Source organism: Geospiza fortis, unplaced genomic scaffold (genome assembly GCF_000277835.1).
Source record: "Geospiza fortis unplaced genomic scaffold, GeoFor_1.0 scaffold147, whole genome shotgun sequence".
Lineage (NCBI taxonomy): Eukaryota > Metazoa > Chordata > Aves > Passeriformes > Thraupidae > Geospiza > Geospiza fortis.
The window spans coordinates 3,485,676-3,499,857 of NW_005054372.1; the positions used below are offsets into that span (position 1 = coordinate 3,485,676).

General features: G+C 38.4%; 1 protein-coding gene across 1 annotated transcript in view; it reads right to left on the reverse strand.

Annotated features, from left to right (window-relative positions):
• TBC1D14 (TBC1 domain family member 14) overlaps nt 1-14,182 on the reverse strand; it is a 31,915-nt gene that overhangs the window by 17,312 nt on the left and 421 nt on the right. The window contains exons 2-7 of the mRNA XM_031060084.1: nt 10,120-10,238; nt 7,408-7,490; nt 5,274-5,391; nt 3,655-3,761; nt 2,654-2,734; nt 906-1,000 (exon numbers count right to left, since the gene is read on the reverse strand). Of these exons, the coding sequence (XP_030915944.1) occupies nt 906-1,000; nt 2,654-2,734; nt 3,655-3,761; nt 5,274-5,391; nt 7,408-7,432 (426 nt within the window). The 5' untranslated portion in view covers nt 7,433-7,490; nt 10,120-10,238. The remainder of the gene's footprint in view (nt 1-905; nt 1,001-2,653; nt 2,735-3,654; nt 3,762-5,273; nt 5,392-7,407; nt 7,491-10,119; nt 10,239-14,182) is intronic.

The following is a 14,182-nucleotide window of genomic DNA, read 5'->3' on the forward strand; positions in this document are numbered from 1 at the left end:
TAACTTTAGCTTTAACAGAATGAAACAACTCTCCAAACCCATTTATTATAAATGCATACAGTTCATCCAATACATAGATTAGGTATTAAATACTTATACAGTAGGAATGTAAGCCTAGGAGATTCCTTACAGCTCAGCAGCACTCTGGCAATGGTGCCAAGGAAGTAGAACAATAATGCAAACCACATCATTGTCTCTGAGACTGGAGGCAAAAGTCAACCATGAAGAAAACAGTCAAAACAACAATATGCCATAACACAGAAAGAGCATTTTGAGAAGGACATGTACAGCTAAAAAAGAATTTCCCATTACTGAGTATTAACAGCTGCCATATCTTGCACTGAGTACTGTAAATGACTGAGAATTTCCAAAGGGAGAAGATTTTGCCTAAAATTGTTGGTTTATCACAATCTAAACCTTTTAGAGGGCTGCTGAAATCTGTGCATAGAAGAACAAAATCTGATTAAACTGAGTCACTAAACCAAAAGCGGTTTGCACACGTTGGTGAGCACGCCAAAACAATACAAGCTAAATCAGTTTTGCATCAAACCAAAAAAGGTCAACCAGTCCCATTTGTTTGAGATGTTCTCTCTCACTGTGTATGCATAACTAGCAATGTTGATTCACTGACTCTGGAACACTCACCTGCATCACTTCATCAGACAGAAACCAGCATGAACTATGTTAGATAAATCACAGAGATTACCAAACAGTTTGGGGTTTTGTATGCACCTTGATGTTACTCTCCCCTAGATTATTTCTAGTTTTCCAGAATCTCTAGGAACTTTATCCTCTCAAGATGCATGCTCATTCAGAACTCTTCAGCCTATTCCAACCAAGGGACAGGTCAGATTATGCAAACCTACTTTCCTCAACATGTCAAGACAAAAGTTAACATTGCTTACTTGTTGGAATATACAGAGACTAGGAAATGTTCTTGAGATATCCAATTTTATTAACTCCAAGCTTGCTTCTCTGTCAGCTGCAGAAAACCCAGCATCTGCAAAAGCCAAAGTTACTACATTTATTACAAACATTCAGTGAACATTCACTCTTGTTTTTATTTTCCAGTAAGGTTTACCTTTTGCACAGTTTTTGATGTATTGTGATGTGAATGCTAGGGAATAAGGCTACAGACAGAGCAATTCTTGAAATTCAGCAGGCAGGCTAAGCACAAAGTACATCCTGACTTAGAGAAACCCTACAGTGCCCAGTGACCCTCAATATGTTTTGAAGCGAAGTGGGGAAAGATACAGGGCAAGGCAGGTCAGGCACTTTTTGTGTATCTGCTGACAAATCATTGGACAGATACAAGCCTGTTAACTTGTGACTCCTCACCACCAACAAGGCTTCCCAGTGGATCCTGAAGTAGCTGCCTCTGTGAAAAAGCTGTGGTGGAAGAGAGAAGTCCTAAAGTGGCAGCCTGTGATGGATGCCACCTTTCTCTATTACTCTCCTTTCAGCTTCATGTTTATTTAGCCTTTGTAGATCTTGTAACTGATACTGTAATACACTCTCCATAACTGAAACAGATCCTGCACCAAGTATATTTCTATAGCATTAGTCTTCATTCTGGTATCAAGATGTCTTACTGGTATTCTGTCTGTTCTGCATAGCTGGGAATTACCTACTGCTGTTTACTGAGCAAGCTGTCAATAGACAATGAGCATCAATCACATGAGCATCTACACTTCAGAAAATAAAGTGCAAGAGGAAGCTGGAAACATACTAGGTGTTATCTTATTTGAGATATAAACAATCTCAAGGGAACAAAGTGGGAATTTCCAATCAAAAATATTTTCCTGCTTATAAATGCCAGTACGTAATGTTGTCCTTTTTTTTTCTCTGTTTAGTATAATTACTTACTGAAGGCAATTTCAATTATTTGCATGTAGCTGCCTAATCTCTCAAAAACAGTCAACTCTTTCAATTAGTAAATCTCAAACTACTTCATCTGCAAAAAAATCCCTACTGCTCTCTGAAACACACCAATGACTTGAGCTCAAAGTTGTAATAAGGGACTAAAATGCAGTTTTCTGCTCTAACCTCAATTGCAATCCCAAAACTACAGATGCAGAAAAGTATTTTAGTATTAATTCCACTGATAATCCCCAAACTACTATTTGTAGTTTTCCTACAAATTTACATCAAAGTAAGGACCGTACCCAGAGATTGTTTATAAAAAAAACTCAAACAAGTGTGTACAACACTTTTGTACAACACCAGAATTTGATTGAGAAAAATACAGCTATTCCTGGCTTTCACAAAGACATTTTCTTTTTACCAGAACACAACTTTATGGCTGATTTTTTTATTTGTTTAGAATATGTAATTTCATTTTAAGGAACTAGTTTACAAAATGTCTTATTCTATAACACAGCAGAAATAAGTTACAAAAAGCATACCTTCACATTCTACTTCAGGCCCTCCTGTACTAAGTGATCGCCACTTCTCTTTGGCACGAGCCAGGCAAATATCATACAGTTCTGGAAAAAGAAAAACACAAAACCAAGTCCACTATTATATATATATATATATATACACATATATGCTGATTTTTTTATTTGTTTAAAATATGTAATTTCATTTTAAGGAACTAGTTTACAAAATTCTTATTCTATAACACAGCAGAAATAAGTTACAAAAAGAATACCTTCACATTCTACTTCAGGCCCTCCTGTACTAAGTGATCGCCACTTCTCTTTGGCACGAGCCAGGCAAATATCATACAGTTCTGGAAAAAGAAAAACACAAAACCAAGTCCACTATTATATATATATATATATATACACATATATATATATACACATATATATATATACACACAATATATTATATGCACTATAGTACATGCTCACGTCCACTAACCACCCACCACATGGACAATGCTGCCCTAGGCATTAACAGTAGCAGAACTTCTAATTGGGTTACAGTTTTGAAAGATGCGTTCCACTCACCTGTAACTTCATATTAAGTGAAAGGAAAGGCAATCTAAACTGCATTTTACATTCAAATATTTGCTTTTTCTTGCAGAATGCTGATGTTCAAAATTACAGTCCAAATGGATAATTAGGAAAGTCTAGCAAATTATGTAAGAACTATACCCAAGGTAACTAAGCAATGCACAGAAAAGCAGCACAATACAGCAGAAGTACAGACAGTCTACCCCATTTCCATGTTGGAATTTATTACATAAGTTAGTCTTTCAGAGCTGAATTTTTCTGGACTCAGAAGTAATAGATTATTTCTATGCTCACAAATCAAAGTACAAATCTTGCCAGGAGTCTGTTAATCTCTTACAAACCCGTCGTCTTACTTCAAATCAAAGGAAGCACACTATACACATACTCATAGGCATTTCAAAATTAACAACAATTTTGTTTCAAAAAGAAAAAAAACCTAAGCCATTAGTTATGACCATCTCCATCCAACATCAAAGCAAGACAGTGACAGCAATACTCAGAGACAATTCACAGCAGCAGTCCTAGAACAGCTACAAGATTAAAAGATGCTGTATTTTTGAACAAAACACATCAAAGCAGCACAAAAAGGCATAATTAGATAACATTTCCTCACACCCACACCACAACAGATACAAGAATGTCCCCTTGCTATTTCACTTTGTGAGAAATGTCTACAGAACAGCAGCCTCACCGTGGGTGATGTTTAACTCGTTTCCAATGGCCAAGCTCCAGACTTTGCCTCTCACGCTCGGGGGAATGCCCTGCCACCACAGCTCTCGGACTTTACGCGAACAACACCTGCTCAAAGTAAAACAGGTCATTCTAAGAAACATCTCTTTGCCAGCTGAATTGCAAATATCCTATCACTGCTGATGGGATTCAAACCAAAATGAACATCAATGGCCCAAGAGTAAAATACAATTTGCACATTCTTTAGTACTATTTTGCTTTGAACTGCAAAGGAAATCTTTTTTCCTTCCAATGTAATGGCTTTATATTGACAGAAGCACAGCAATCACAATACATACAGCCACACTTGATTAGCAAAAATCATAGAGAAAAAGGAAACAAATGGAAAGGAAGTCCACACCTATGCCACTGCCTATGCTAAGGACTGGACAGCTCCATACCAGACTTAAATACAGGAACAAGTTATCAAAGTTTGCCCTCTGCCATCACCCTGCTGTGCAAAGACATGCAGCTTCCCACCTATCTTTGCAGTTCTGTGCCTCTGGAAATTGCACAAAGATGTGACAAGGATTAACTTTTAGGTGGGAGCTTGAAAGACATTTTAAATGTCTCAAACAGGCTTTGAAATGAATGCAGCTGGTGTTCAGCAACCTGAGAGCCCAGGAGGAGGAGGAACAAAATAGCACCTAAGCACCAATGTAAAGTGGTAAAACCACAACAATCTGTTTATCCTTTAGCAGATTCTGAAAACTAAAACGTAAACCAGTGAATACATTGGGGAACTTCTGATTTTATAAACCAATAAAGGAAAAGGTGACCTAATTTTTACAGCAAGCATAAAAGATGCATCTTCAAATACTAAGGACAAACATGTAAATCTACAATTTGTTTAGACTCAGTTTATTATACTTCACTTCTCCAGAAACACATTTTCCAACAAATTCTGTCAAGTCTTTTTAATATATATTCTCAGGATAACTGAATTTCATTATTAAGCAAATTGCAGTTCTGAGTGCTGTTGGTTTACAGTTTATGCTGTGGTGGTTGTATTTGGAGCACTGGGGGCTGGTTCTTTTAAGATTACTAGCAAAGATCACCAAGGTATTTTATCAACTGGCTGTGCCATGTCTTTGAAGGAAATCTTCCAGCACTTAATATAAATAACTTTTTCCCCTATTTCTCTTTTCCATCATTTGATTATCCCAGCATATATACCACTCTAGAATTAAAGAGGCTTCATAAACCATTCACATACCTCAATCTACACTGATATTACACTAACAGCTCAGTCAAGGAAAGCTCATTTCTGATAAATGGATAATGTTCGAGTACTATGCTTTATGCTTTTACATTCTCTACCACAAATCACTCCTCAAAGCTTCACAGTTTCTGAGTATCTTGAGCTTTCATTAAAGACAAGTAATAAGATTCAGCACTGCATCGCTTCCAACCACCCTGTAGAAATAAAGATGTTGCTTATTTCTTTTGTAGCTGTTCAAGAACAATTTTCTAACCAAAGCTTCCAAGACCATTTAAAATTTATGCTTCCTAACTTTGCAAATTCTCTTCAGGATATACACTGCAATTTTAATTAAAACTCAGTATAACATACTGTCTTACATAGTTTCCCAGTTGGGTAAGATTTCATTGTTCCAAGTTAAAACAGCATTGCCAATGCTGTCTTCCAGTTTACAGCGTTCTTCCAGTTGTTTCTTTCTCTTCTGGGCTTCTTTAAGCTCTGCAAAAAAGGAATTTCCTTTCTAAGTTAATAAAACCAGAAACTAAATATTCAGTTAGTCATGGCTATGCAACCATGTAAGGCACACTGTGTTCACCCTAAAGTACAGTGGACTGTTCAAATGCTGAAAATTTCCCAAGCACACAGCAAGCTGAGCAGTGATTGCAAATGTGAATAAAGAACAAACTGGAACTATAAGTTTCATTTTCCACAGATGGGACAATGAGAACTGGATAGTGTATGACTTTGACTCTTCAAATCTAACCACACTATTAACTTTGAATTAACACCTCAGTCAGTCAACAGCCTCACCTAGCAGAACAGGTCAGAGTATTTCCTAATAAAGCCCCACCCCTTTTATGGCAGACTCAAAACTACAGGCCAAATGAAAACAAATTTTTATTTTGTTTTCATTCTTCTATTACAACTTAGGTATACTGTCATGAAATCACAAGAGCCACATTTCTGATGCTACATTACATATGGATAATCTAAATGTTACACATACCAAATGGAAAACTTCAGTTCACTAAGAAGAAAACAAAATTCATGTCTAGTTTAGATGCACCTTGCAGTTTGAATTTTCACTCGCTATTTCTTCCTGCATTATCAATTTTTGCTTTTTCCACTGGCAAATTTGTTAAACAAATGCAGGCAGTCTCTACAGCAGGACATGGGTGTGCATTCGCATGCTGTCTACAGTATGAGGAGGTGCTCACCTGGCAAGCAGAACTCACTGAAGAACAGCAGCACCATGAACAAGGTCTTTGGAATGGACACATTTTACCTGATGGATCCACTTTAAAGCCCCACATAAACTGCCTGAGCAGAACCATAGCAACTGCCTCATAATGTTTTCAGCTCTGACACAAGCTCTTTGCAAGCCTGCTGAAATGCAGGCTTTCAATTTTTCTCTAACCAACAAGAGAATGTTTACAGTCTTTGATCTCCTGACATCTTGACAATGTATCACCCTGCAAAGCTGTTCATCTGGAGTGGCTTCAGGGAAAATGGGTTTGTCATGGTATTTATCTGGACAGAATGACATACTCTAGTTCAATGAAGACAGCACAAGGACCTGGTCCATCACCTAACAATCATCCCACTTTTCCCAATCCACCCACCCTACAGGCAGAGAAAGAACAGGGGAAGTCCTTTACACTACACATAGAGTAGCAGATATACTGAACGGGAGTCACATGAAGTTAGAACTTCACTGGTAGGTATATGATGTTCAAGATCACAGGAGGATACCTCTATTAGTGTGTCATTTGCATTCTGCAGTTAAGTCCTGTGTTTATATGTCCTTTTCACTGTTTCATACGGTTCAAGGGTCTGGCCAGCTGGAAAAATGTATTTCCAGTAGCTCCCATTAGATGCAAAACCCAAGTCCGAATCTCCTATTATTGCAACGCTTATTTTGAATTAGAAAACCCAGATGGTCAAAAATATCAGCCAAAAGAAACCACAACCATCACCTCTACCTCATGGTCATGGTACAGCATTACTAAGACACTTCTGCAAAAAATATCAGGCAAGAAATTATTAGCAAATCCTTGAGAAAGCTGTAAATTTTAAGTGAGAGATTATCAAATGAACATAACTACATACATTTTCCTGTGTGGAAAATTATGTGTTTATGTACTACAGCCTGAACAGGTTGCTTCCAGCATGAAGCTGACAAATATCCTGCAGTTTCAAGTCCAGTCTTCACTAATTTGACCAACAATCTACCTCAATATATTACTAAGTTTTTAAACCCACAAATAGATGTCACTCATTTAAGAGTTATGGATTGAAAAATTATTTCCTGCTGGATTCTAGGACCATTTTCTTTTCAGCTTGGGGCTGGGCTTTTCAAGAGAACTACCTTTGCTCCTCTCTCTTGGGAATGATCTTTCTTTGAGAGGAAGCAGAGATCCTTCACATTACAGAGCAACAGACTGACACAAGTGCATTCCACATTTAGAAAATACCCCTATACTTTTCGACTCTGAAGACAAGAAATTCCATCACCTCTTTTTTTTGCTTGAACCACCATTTCTTCGTACTGTTGCCTGTGTTTCTGAGCTTCTTCTGCTGGTTTTGCAGGAAGGTTCCTAAAAAAAAAATAATATTTACAGTTGGCATGACTGCCTAAATAAAATTCTAGACACTTCTAAATGAAAAGCACACTCTGCTTCCTGTCAAAATATCCAGTCAAAGAGCAGAACAACAGATCCTTGGAAAGAATCTATTTTTTGCCAGAGTCAGCAGAAGGGAAGAACACTGACCAGCTAAGACTACGTTTATACACCAAATACGCTGAGTAATTTCCTTACGTTTGGTAATTTCAGCATTTTTATTATTAAACCAACTGAACCCACAGGCTGATCTTCATAAAGAGAATACACTGGTATATACAAAGCAAGCTGCTTTTGATTTGAACTGGTAAGATACAGGACTGTACTCTTTCTTACTGTTCATCTTGTTTAAGAGTTACATACAGAACGTTCTTTACCCACACATAATGACACCCTGACCCAGCCTCTTCCCCTCTGCTCTCTGAAATCCCATTTCTATTTTGAAGACAACTCCTTCCCCTCTCTTCTAGAGCAACAAGCGGCACTGGAGCCATCCTCAATATCCTCCACTTATTAATACTAACAAATCATTTTGGTTTGTGGTTAAGGCTCTGCCATACAATGCACGTGTTCAGAACACAGGACCTTTCAGCTGATCCTATTTGTAACGAACATAACCATACGTATCTCTTACAACTACAGCATCAGCAAAACATCAAAACAGGAAATGACTAACTATTTTGTTCTTCTGTACTGTAGAACACTGTATTTTATTCCTAGAACAGTTTATATCTTTGGTTAATAGAGAAGCTATGCAAAAATTCACTTTCATGTTCCTGTAAGGTGCCACACATCAGGCAGCTGACAGCCCCCAACCCCATTGACAGTTAGCATGCATTACTATTTATGTAATCACAGTGCCTGTAACGTACACATAAACATGTCACACAGGCCCATGAGTGTTTTTCTAAATCAAGGTTGTTAGTAGAAAAACAAAAGTAAATTTTCACTTTGGTGAAATGCTGGTTTGTTAACCAGAGAGACCAATCTACTCTTTATCCAGCATCACTTTGGTAAATCGATCTGCATCCTTTTTTTAAATCCAAGTCTTTAGAAATTATTTAAGTTAGGGGAAGTTTGGAAAGGAAAACCAGATGAAAGAAGTCAAGTATTGCTAACTTAAATTCTACCACACAAATTATTGGCTCTATGTCTTAACATTGCCAACATACATGTGAGATGGTGTTTAGTATCTATTAAAGTTCAAGTAATGCTTTTTCCAGTCGAAGCTAGAGGCACTGTGGAATATTTTTATTTATTTATATTTTTTAATTTATTGATTTTTTACTGTGAAGTTTTTACCTAAGCCCTACAAGTGAGTGTGAAATCAAGAGCGGGTATTTCGAAAAAAAAATAATCTCACTCCACTGGTTCTGTCTGAAGTCTTAAAAAGGAAAATACTCAAAGACTAATAGGCAAACATAAAAAATAGTATACAAAGTGTAGGCAAACAATTAAAAAAAGACTCGTTAGTAGGAGTCATCTAACAGCACTGCTGTCCAGAGCAGTTTTCCCATTAGATGAAAGAAGTGATGCTTCAATTGTCTTCAATTTTAAAAATACTTTTCTGCTACAAGTTCCCCACTCTATCAACAGTAGGAAAGAAAGTAAAATCTGAACATTCCCTGTAATGTAACACTAACTTTATCTGTCTGAACACTGTACTACTCAGATTATCCCACAAAAAAGAGATTTTTAACAGACAAGTTTTAAATACAACAGATAACCTAGTACACTTTGTTTCCAGTTGGACATAATAAAGCCTGCTATAACAAATAATCACTCTTACATTTTTCTACATCTCCCAATGTCTTGCCACACAGTCCATCAGCCAAGCCAGAAAGTTCCTTAAGTAACCCTACAATCAGATTACTTTGATGTGAACATTTTTTATAAAAGTTTGTGTTGATGAAAACACAGATCTGTTATGTCAGTTCTTCACACCAATGCACAGCTATACTAAAAATGCAGATGTCATGCCCATAAAGCCAGCTCACATTCATAATCATAAACTGACTAAGCATGACTGAATTTGTGTAATTCAGGAGAAAAACACGGTAAAGCAGCTGCTGGTGAATCGCTTTGGAGTCACTCTGCATATGCAAAAATCTCCTTGCAGTAAAAGGTATGAAACAACTCATCAAGTGCTTGACAACCCTTAAAATGTGATGCTGAACTCCCTGCAGAGCAATCACTATACTGTTTCATTATTTATGGAGGTGTGGCCTTTCTCTGAGTAAACAGGACATTGTATTCTTGCTTCTCAATTTCTTTAGCATATACCAGCTTTGTTTTTGTGCTTAGGTTATCTCACGGAAAATAAAAATCCCTTAATCATGTCAAGGAGGTAGAATTACTCAAAACTAAAGCTCTGCTATCCTAATTAACTCCCTTCACAAAAGGCCATTGCTTTTATTATAATATAAAGTTCCTTCTGTTTGAATAATTTTTCTCATGATCACCCCAATTTCATATTCACCAGTCTGAAAAAAATCTACTTTGGATTTTAAATTATCTGTTGAGGTTAGAGTAAGCAAATACACTGAATTAGAAAATACTTGCTAGGTTTTAAAGAGACCCTCACTGTGGCACTTCCAGAACTTACGCTGGTCGGTCCTCTAAAATAAGTGCTGTAGTGGAGAGTGGTTCAAAATCAAGATTCTTCCTCACATTCTGTTTAGGAGAGAGTGGTCTCTGAGCTCGTCCAGTTTTTTCTTCATATTCCTAGAGAAGAAAAAGACAGGGAAACTTACACGAGTGCAGAGCACCAAGATGATGCACTTGAGAATTTAAAAAGGGATCTAGAAAAGTTTTCAAGACAATGCTTTCACATCTCAGCCCTACTACAGTCCCTTTGAAGCTTTTCAACTAGAGCAACCTCAACACTGGAAAACACCAACAAAATTTATGTTCAGGAGTGAATCTTGATGGTTTTTTCCATTCTTTCTGTTTGTAAACACATCTTAAATTCCTCTAGCTGACAACCTGCTTTTAGAAAGTATTACTAAGAAGGAGTTTACAAACAGCAGGTACTTTCTGAGCTACAAAAATAGGACCTATTTACATTTTTTTGTAATTTACACAGTTTTCAAACTAAAGTAAAAAATGACCACAAGCTCCAAGTCTTAAAATTTCATTGTAAGGTTTCTCCTACACAAGCTGTTTTCATATGCAACAGCTCAACAATGGGGAGAGAAAAAAAGGTTAAAATCAGTGTTAGACAGAAAGAACACACTTGGTCCAATGCCTTGGACAATCCTAAACCACAGTAGAGCATAACATGTTAACCTGTGTCTGTAATCAGACACTGACACACTGGAGCAAGGCTAGCAAAGAGGCATCGAGATGCCAGGGTGTGGAGCAAATGCCAAGGAAGAGAGGCCAAGAGCAGCAGGCTTGCTCAGCCTCCAGAGGAAATGGCTTTGTAGGGAGAGGAGGCGAGCACTGGGACAAGTTACTCGAGATGTGACAGAACTCCTGACATTGAAAGCATTCAAAGCTCAGGGGGATGAGCCCTGAGAACCTGGTTTAAGCAGACTCTGTCCTGAGAGGAGTGTTGGCCCCTCAGAGACCCCTCTACCCATAATTACTGCGTCACCCTGACCTACAGGAGAAGACTTGGCATTCAAGTAACATTTTATTTTTACTTTTCCTACAAACACTGGTTTAAAAGAAAGTATACTAAACCCATGACCTAATGGGATAAAACAACATTTACACAACTTCCATGTACTTCAGTGCTTGAAGTATTACAGCAAACATTAAATATGCAAAGTAACAGTGATACACAAACAAATATGGTCAAACAGTCCTAAGGAAAACTCACATCCATATTATATGCAGTTACTTCTACATTCAACTTTATAATGATTCTTGCCACTTCCAAAACTCAAAGGCTTTAATGCACTTTTTTATTCCATTTCTATTAAAATAAAATTTAGAAGAACACAAATGTATGCTATCAATGAGCACTATGAAGAGTGCTTCAGCCATAGACCTTTTCCTGCTAGCACAGAGTTCCTCAGATGGTTCTGCTTTCTTTCTCTCAACCTAACCTCTCCGTTTCATCAAAAGTTCCTTGGGCATGAGATACAGTGTTTCCAACGAGTGAGTTTCATTCAGCAACTAAAACAGTATCCACCCCTTCCAGAGAAAGGTTGTCTCCAATCACACCTTAAAAAAGCCGATGGATGAAAACAAGACATGATGCAATGAATGTGGATCAACATAGCCTTGGTTTTCCACTCTGTGTTGTACAGTTCAACCCTAGTTCAAACTACTTCCATGGGTCTCATGGGTATAGATCTGTGCAGCCCTCAGGACACAGAAAATCCCTATTTTTCCTTGTCTATTAACTGGGCACTGCCTCAACAATCAATCCTATGATGACTACATTGCTGTAATGGGAAACATGGTCATGAATTTGGAATGTCTGGCTCATTAATACCAGCTAATACTGCTATGCATGACATCAGTTGGAAAACAAGGGAAAGAAAAAAGGAAAATGCATTTAAACTATGGACTAGTACTTAGCTTTGTCAAGTAAAGGGACAGTGCTCATGCTGACGAAGACATTCACTAAAAAAACCTCCAGAAAGAAAATAGGCAAAATAATACTATAAAAAAGGTACTGAGGTAGAGAGCATATTCAGAAAGCACAGGCTTACACTGGTCACTTGCACCAGCAAACAACTGAGAGTGACCAGTGTGTAAGAGCACCATCACAATGGGCTTCAGCTGCACCAGCTGCAGAGTAAATCCACTGTGCTGATAGCAATGAAGCAAATCGCTTTTCTTTCTCCCCGTTTCTATTAAGAGACTGATTTTTTAATGAGCCCTTTTTCACAAATTAACATAGTCAAATATTAACCTCTCTTACTAGCTAAAGCATCTCAGAATTTGACATTAAAACATATGCACCCATTGTTTATTATAGCAAAAGTTCCAGAAAAGCTGCTAAATTTTCACTTATGAAAATTATATTCAGGGTCTTCTTCCACTGAAAGCCAACTGGAGAGCAAAATTGCTTTTGGAAAGTGAGAAAAGAAGGTCCACACTGGGCTGCAATAGGAATTTTATTCTGAACACCTAAATTGATTTGGAAATCCCTTTCAGCTAAGCACAAAGTTCCCCAGATCAGCACTATGCATCTCCTTACAAGAATTTCTTGGTTAAGAAAATGTTTTATTTCTAAATATGGATGCTAGTTACAGTATCAGCACATCAGTACAATTACGCAAACCTCTCAGAAGAGCCAAAGCCCACCCGGCATTTCAGCAAGTATTCACTGGTGCTCTACTCAGCACTACCCTACAGTAAAAAAGCCAGACCAGCACAAAAATGGGAGTGGCACATTTGATCAGATTACAAGTATGATTCCTTTGTACCAATTTCATCCTTTTCAGTGGTAGCCAAAGAAGAATAAAAATGTCCTCTTGTGATATTATCTACAAGATTGCTTTTTATCAAGGGAAAATTTTAAAAAACCCAACAAAACAAAACGTCCTACCCCAGTCCCCCGCCCCCAAAAATCATTCACAGAAAACAAAAGTTCATGAAAATTATCTTTTACCCCATTGAGAAGAGAATGCAATTTCAGAGCACAATGTATGATACAGCAATGAAGCACACTGAAGCCTCCACAAACTCATATTAAGAGTATCTGCTGACTGAGCAAGTGCAAGTATTTGCACATACAGGCATATTGCAATAGGCTGAGCTACACAATAGCTCATTTTAAGCTTTTCCTTTTAAACCAGACTCTAATCTCTCACAGGTACAAATAACTCAGGATCTGTTTAAATGCTATGCTGCAATTAGGGGTTACTAACCTGATATGGTTGCAAGTTAATTTTAGGATCAACTTAGGATGAGCTGACCGTTTACAATTTAAAATACAGCCTTATCACTGGGATCATTTAGGCTTTCTTCCAGGTTTCGCCTTTAGCTGTTCACAAGAGCTGAACAAGGGTTTGAAGATGTTCTATTAAGAGCGTGCTGTAGATTAAAGCACTGATTTAAATAATCCAAACTAAACAAAGAAAACCCACAGAAACACGCCTCCTGAAACCAAGTTTAATTCTGGGTGGAACCTGCCAGCTTTGCAGTTAAGATGCAAGAAGCTCTGACTGTGGTGATTCTCTGCGATTCTTCAAAAAGACAAGACAACCTACAAAAGGATCCTCAACAATCTCTGCCAAGAGACACAAATAACCCTCTAGAACCCACAGCAAGCGCTCAAAGACCGACTGCTCTACCCAGGAGAGCGCTGTGGGACTTCCCACACGCCCCAAGCCTCCCCAGGCACCAGCAGCACGGCAGAACTGAACCTACAATAACACAAACTGCTCTATCAAGGTCATCTTGTTTTGGCCCTGCGTGTTTAAAGGCAGCCACTTTCCGACGGAGCCGAATATGAAATATTCATGCTGGCTGCGGGAGCGGCAGACGCCAGGCTGCGGGACTCTGGCTCCAGGGGCGGCAGCAGCGCAGGGCAGGAGGGATGGCCGGGGTTCCGGCCGGGGTTCCCGCCTGCAGCCCCCACGCTCCGACACCCCGAACACCCGGCAGAGCTGCGCTGCCGCCTTCCATCCCGGCAGAGCCCCGCCCCGCACAAAGAGAATCCCCTTCCCGGTTAGCTGCTTCTCCCCCGGACTCGGTGCGGCGAC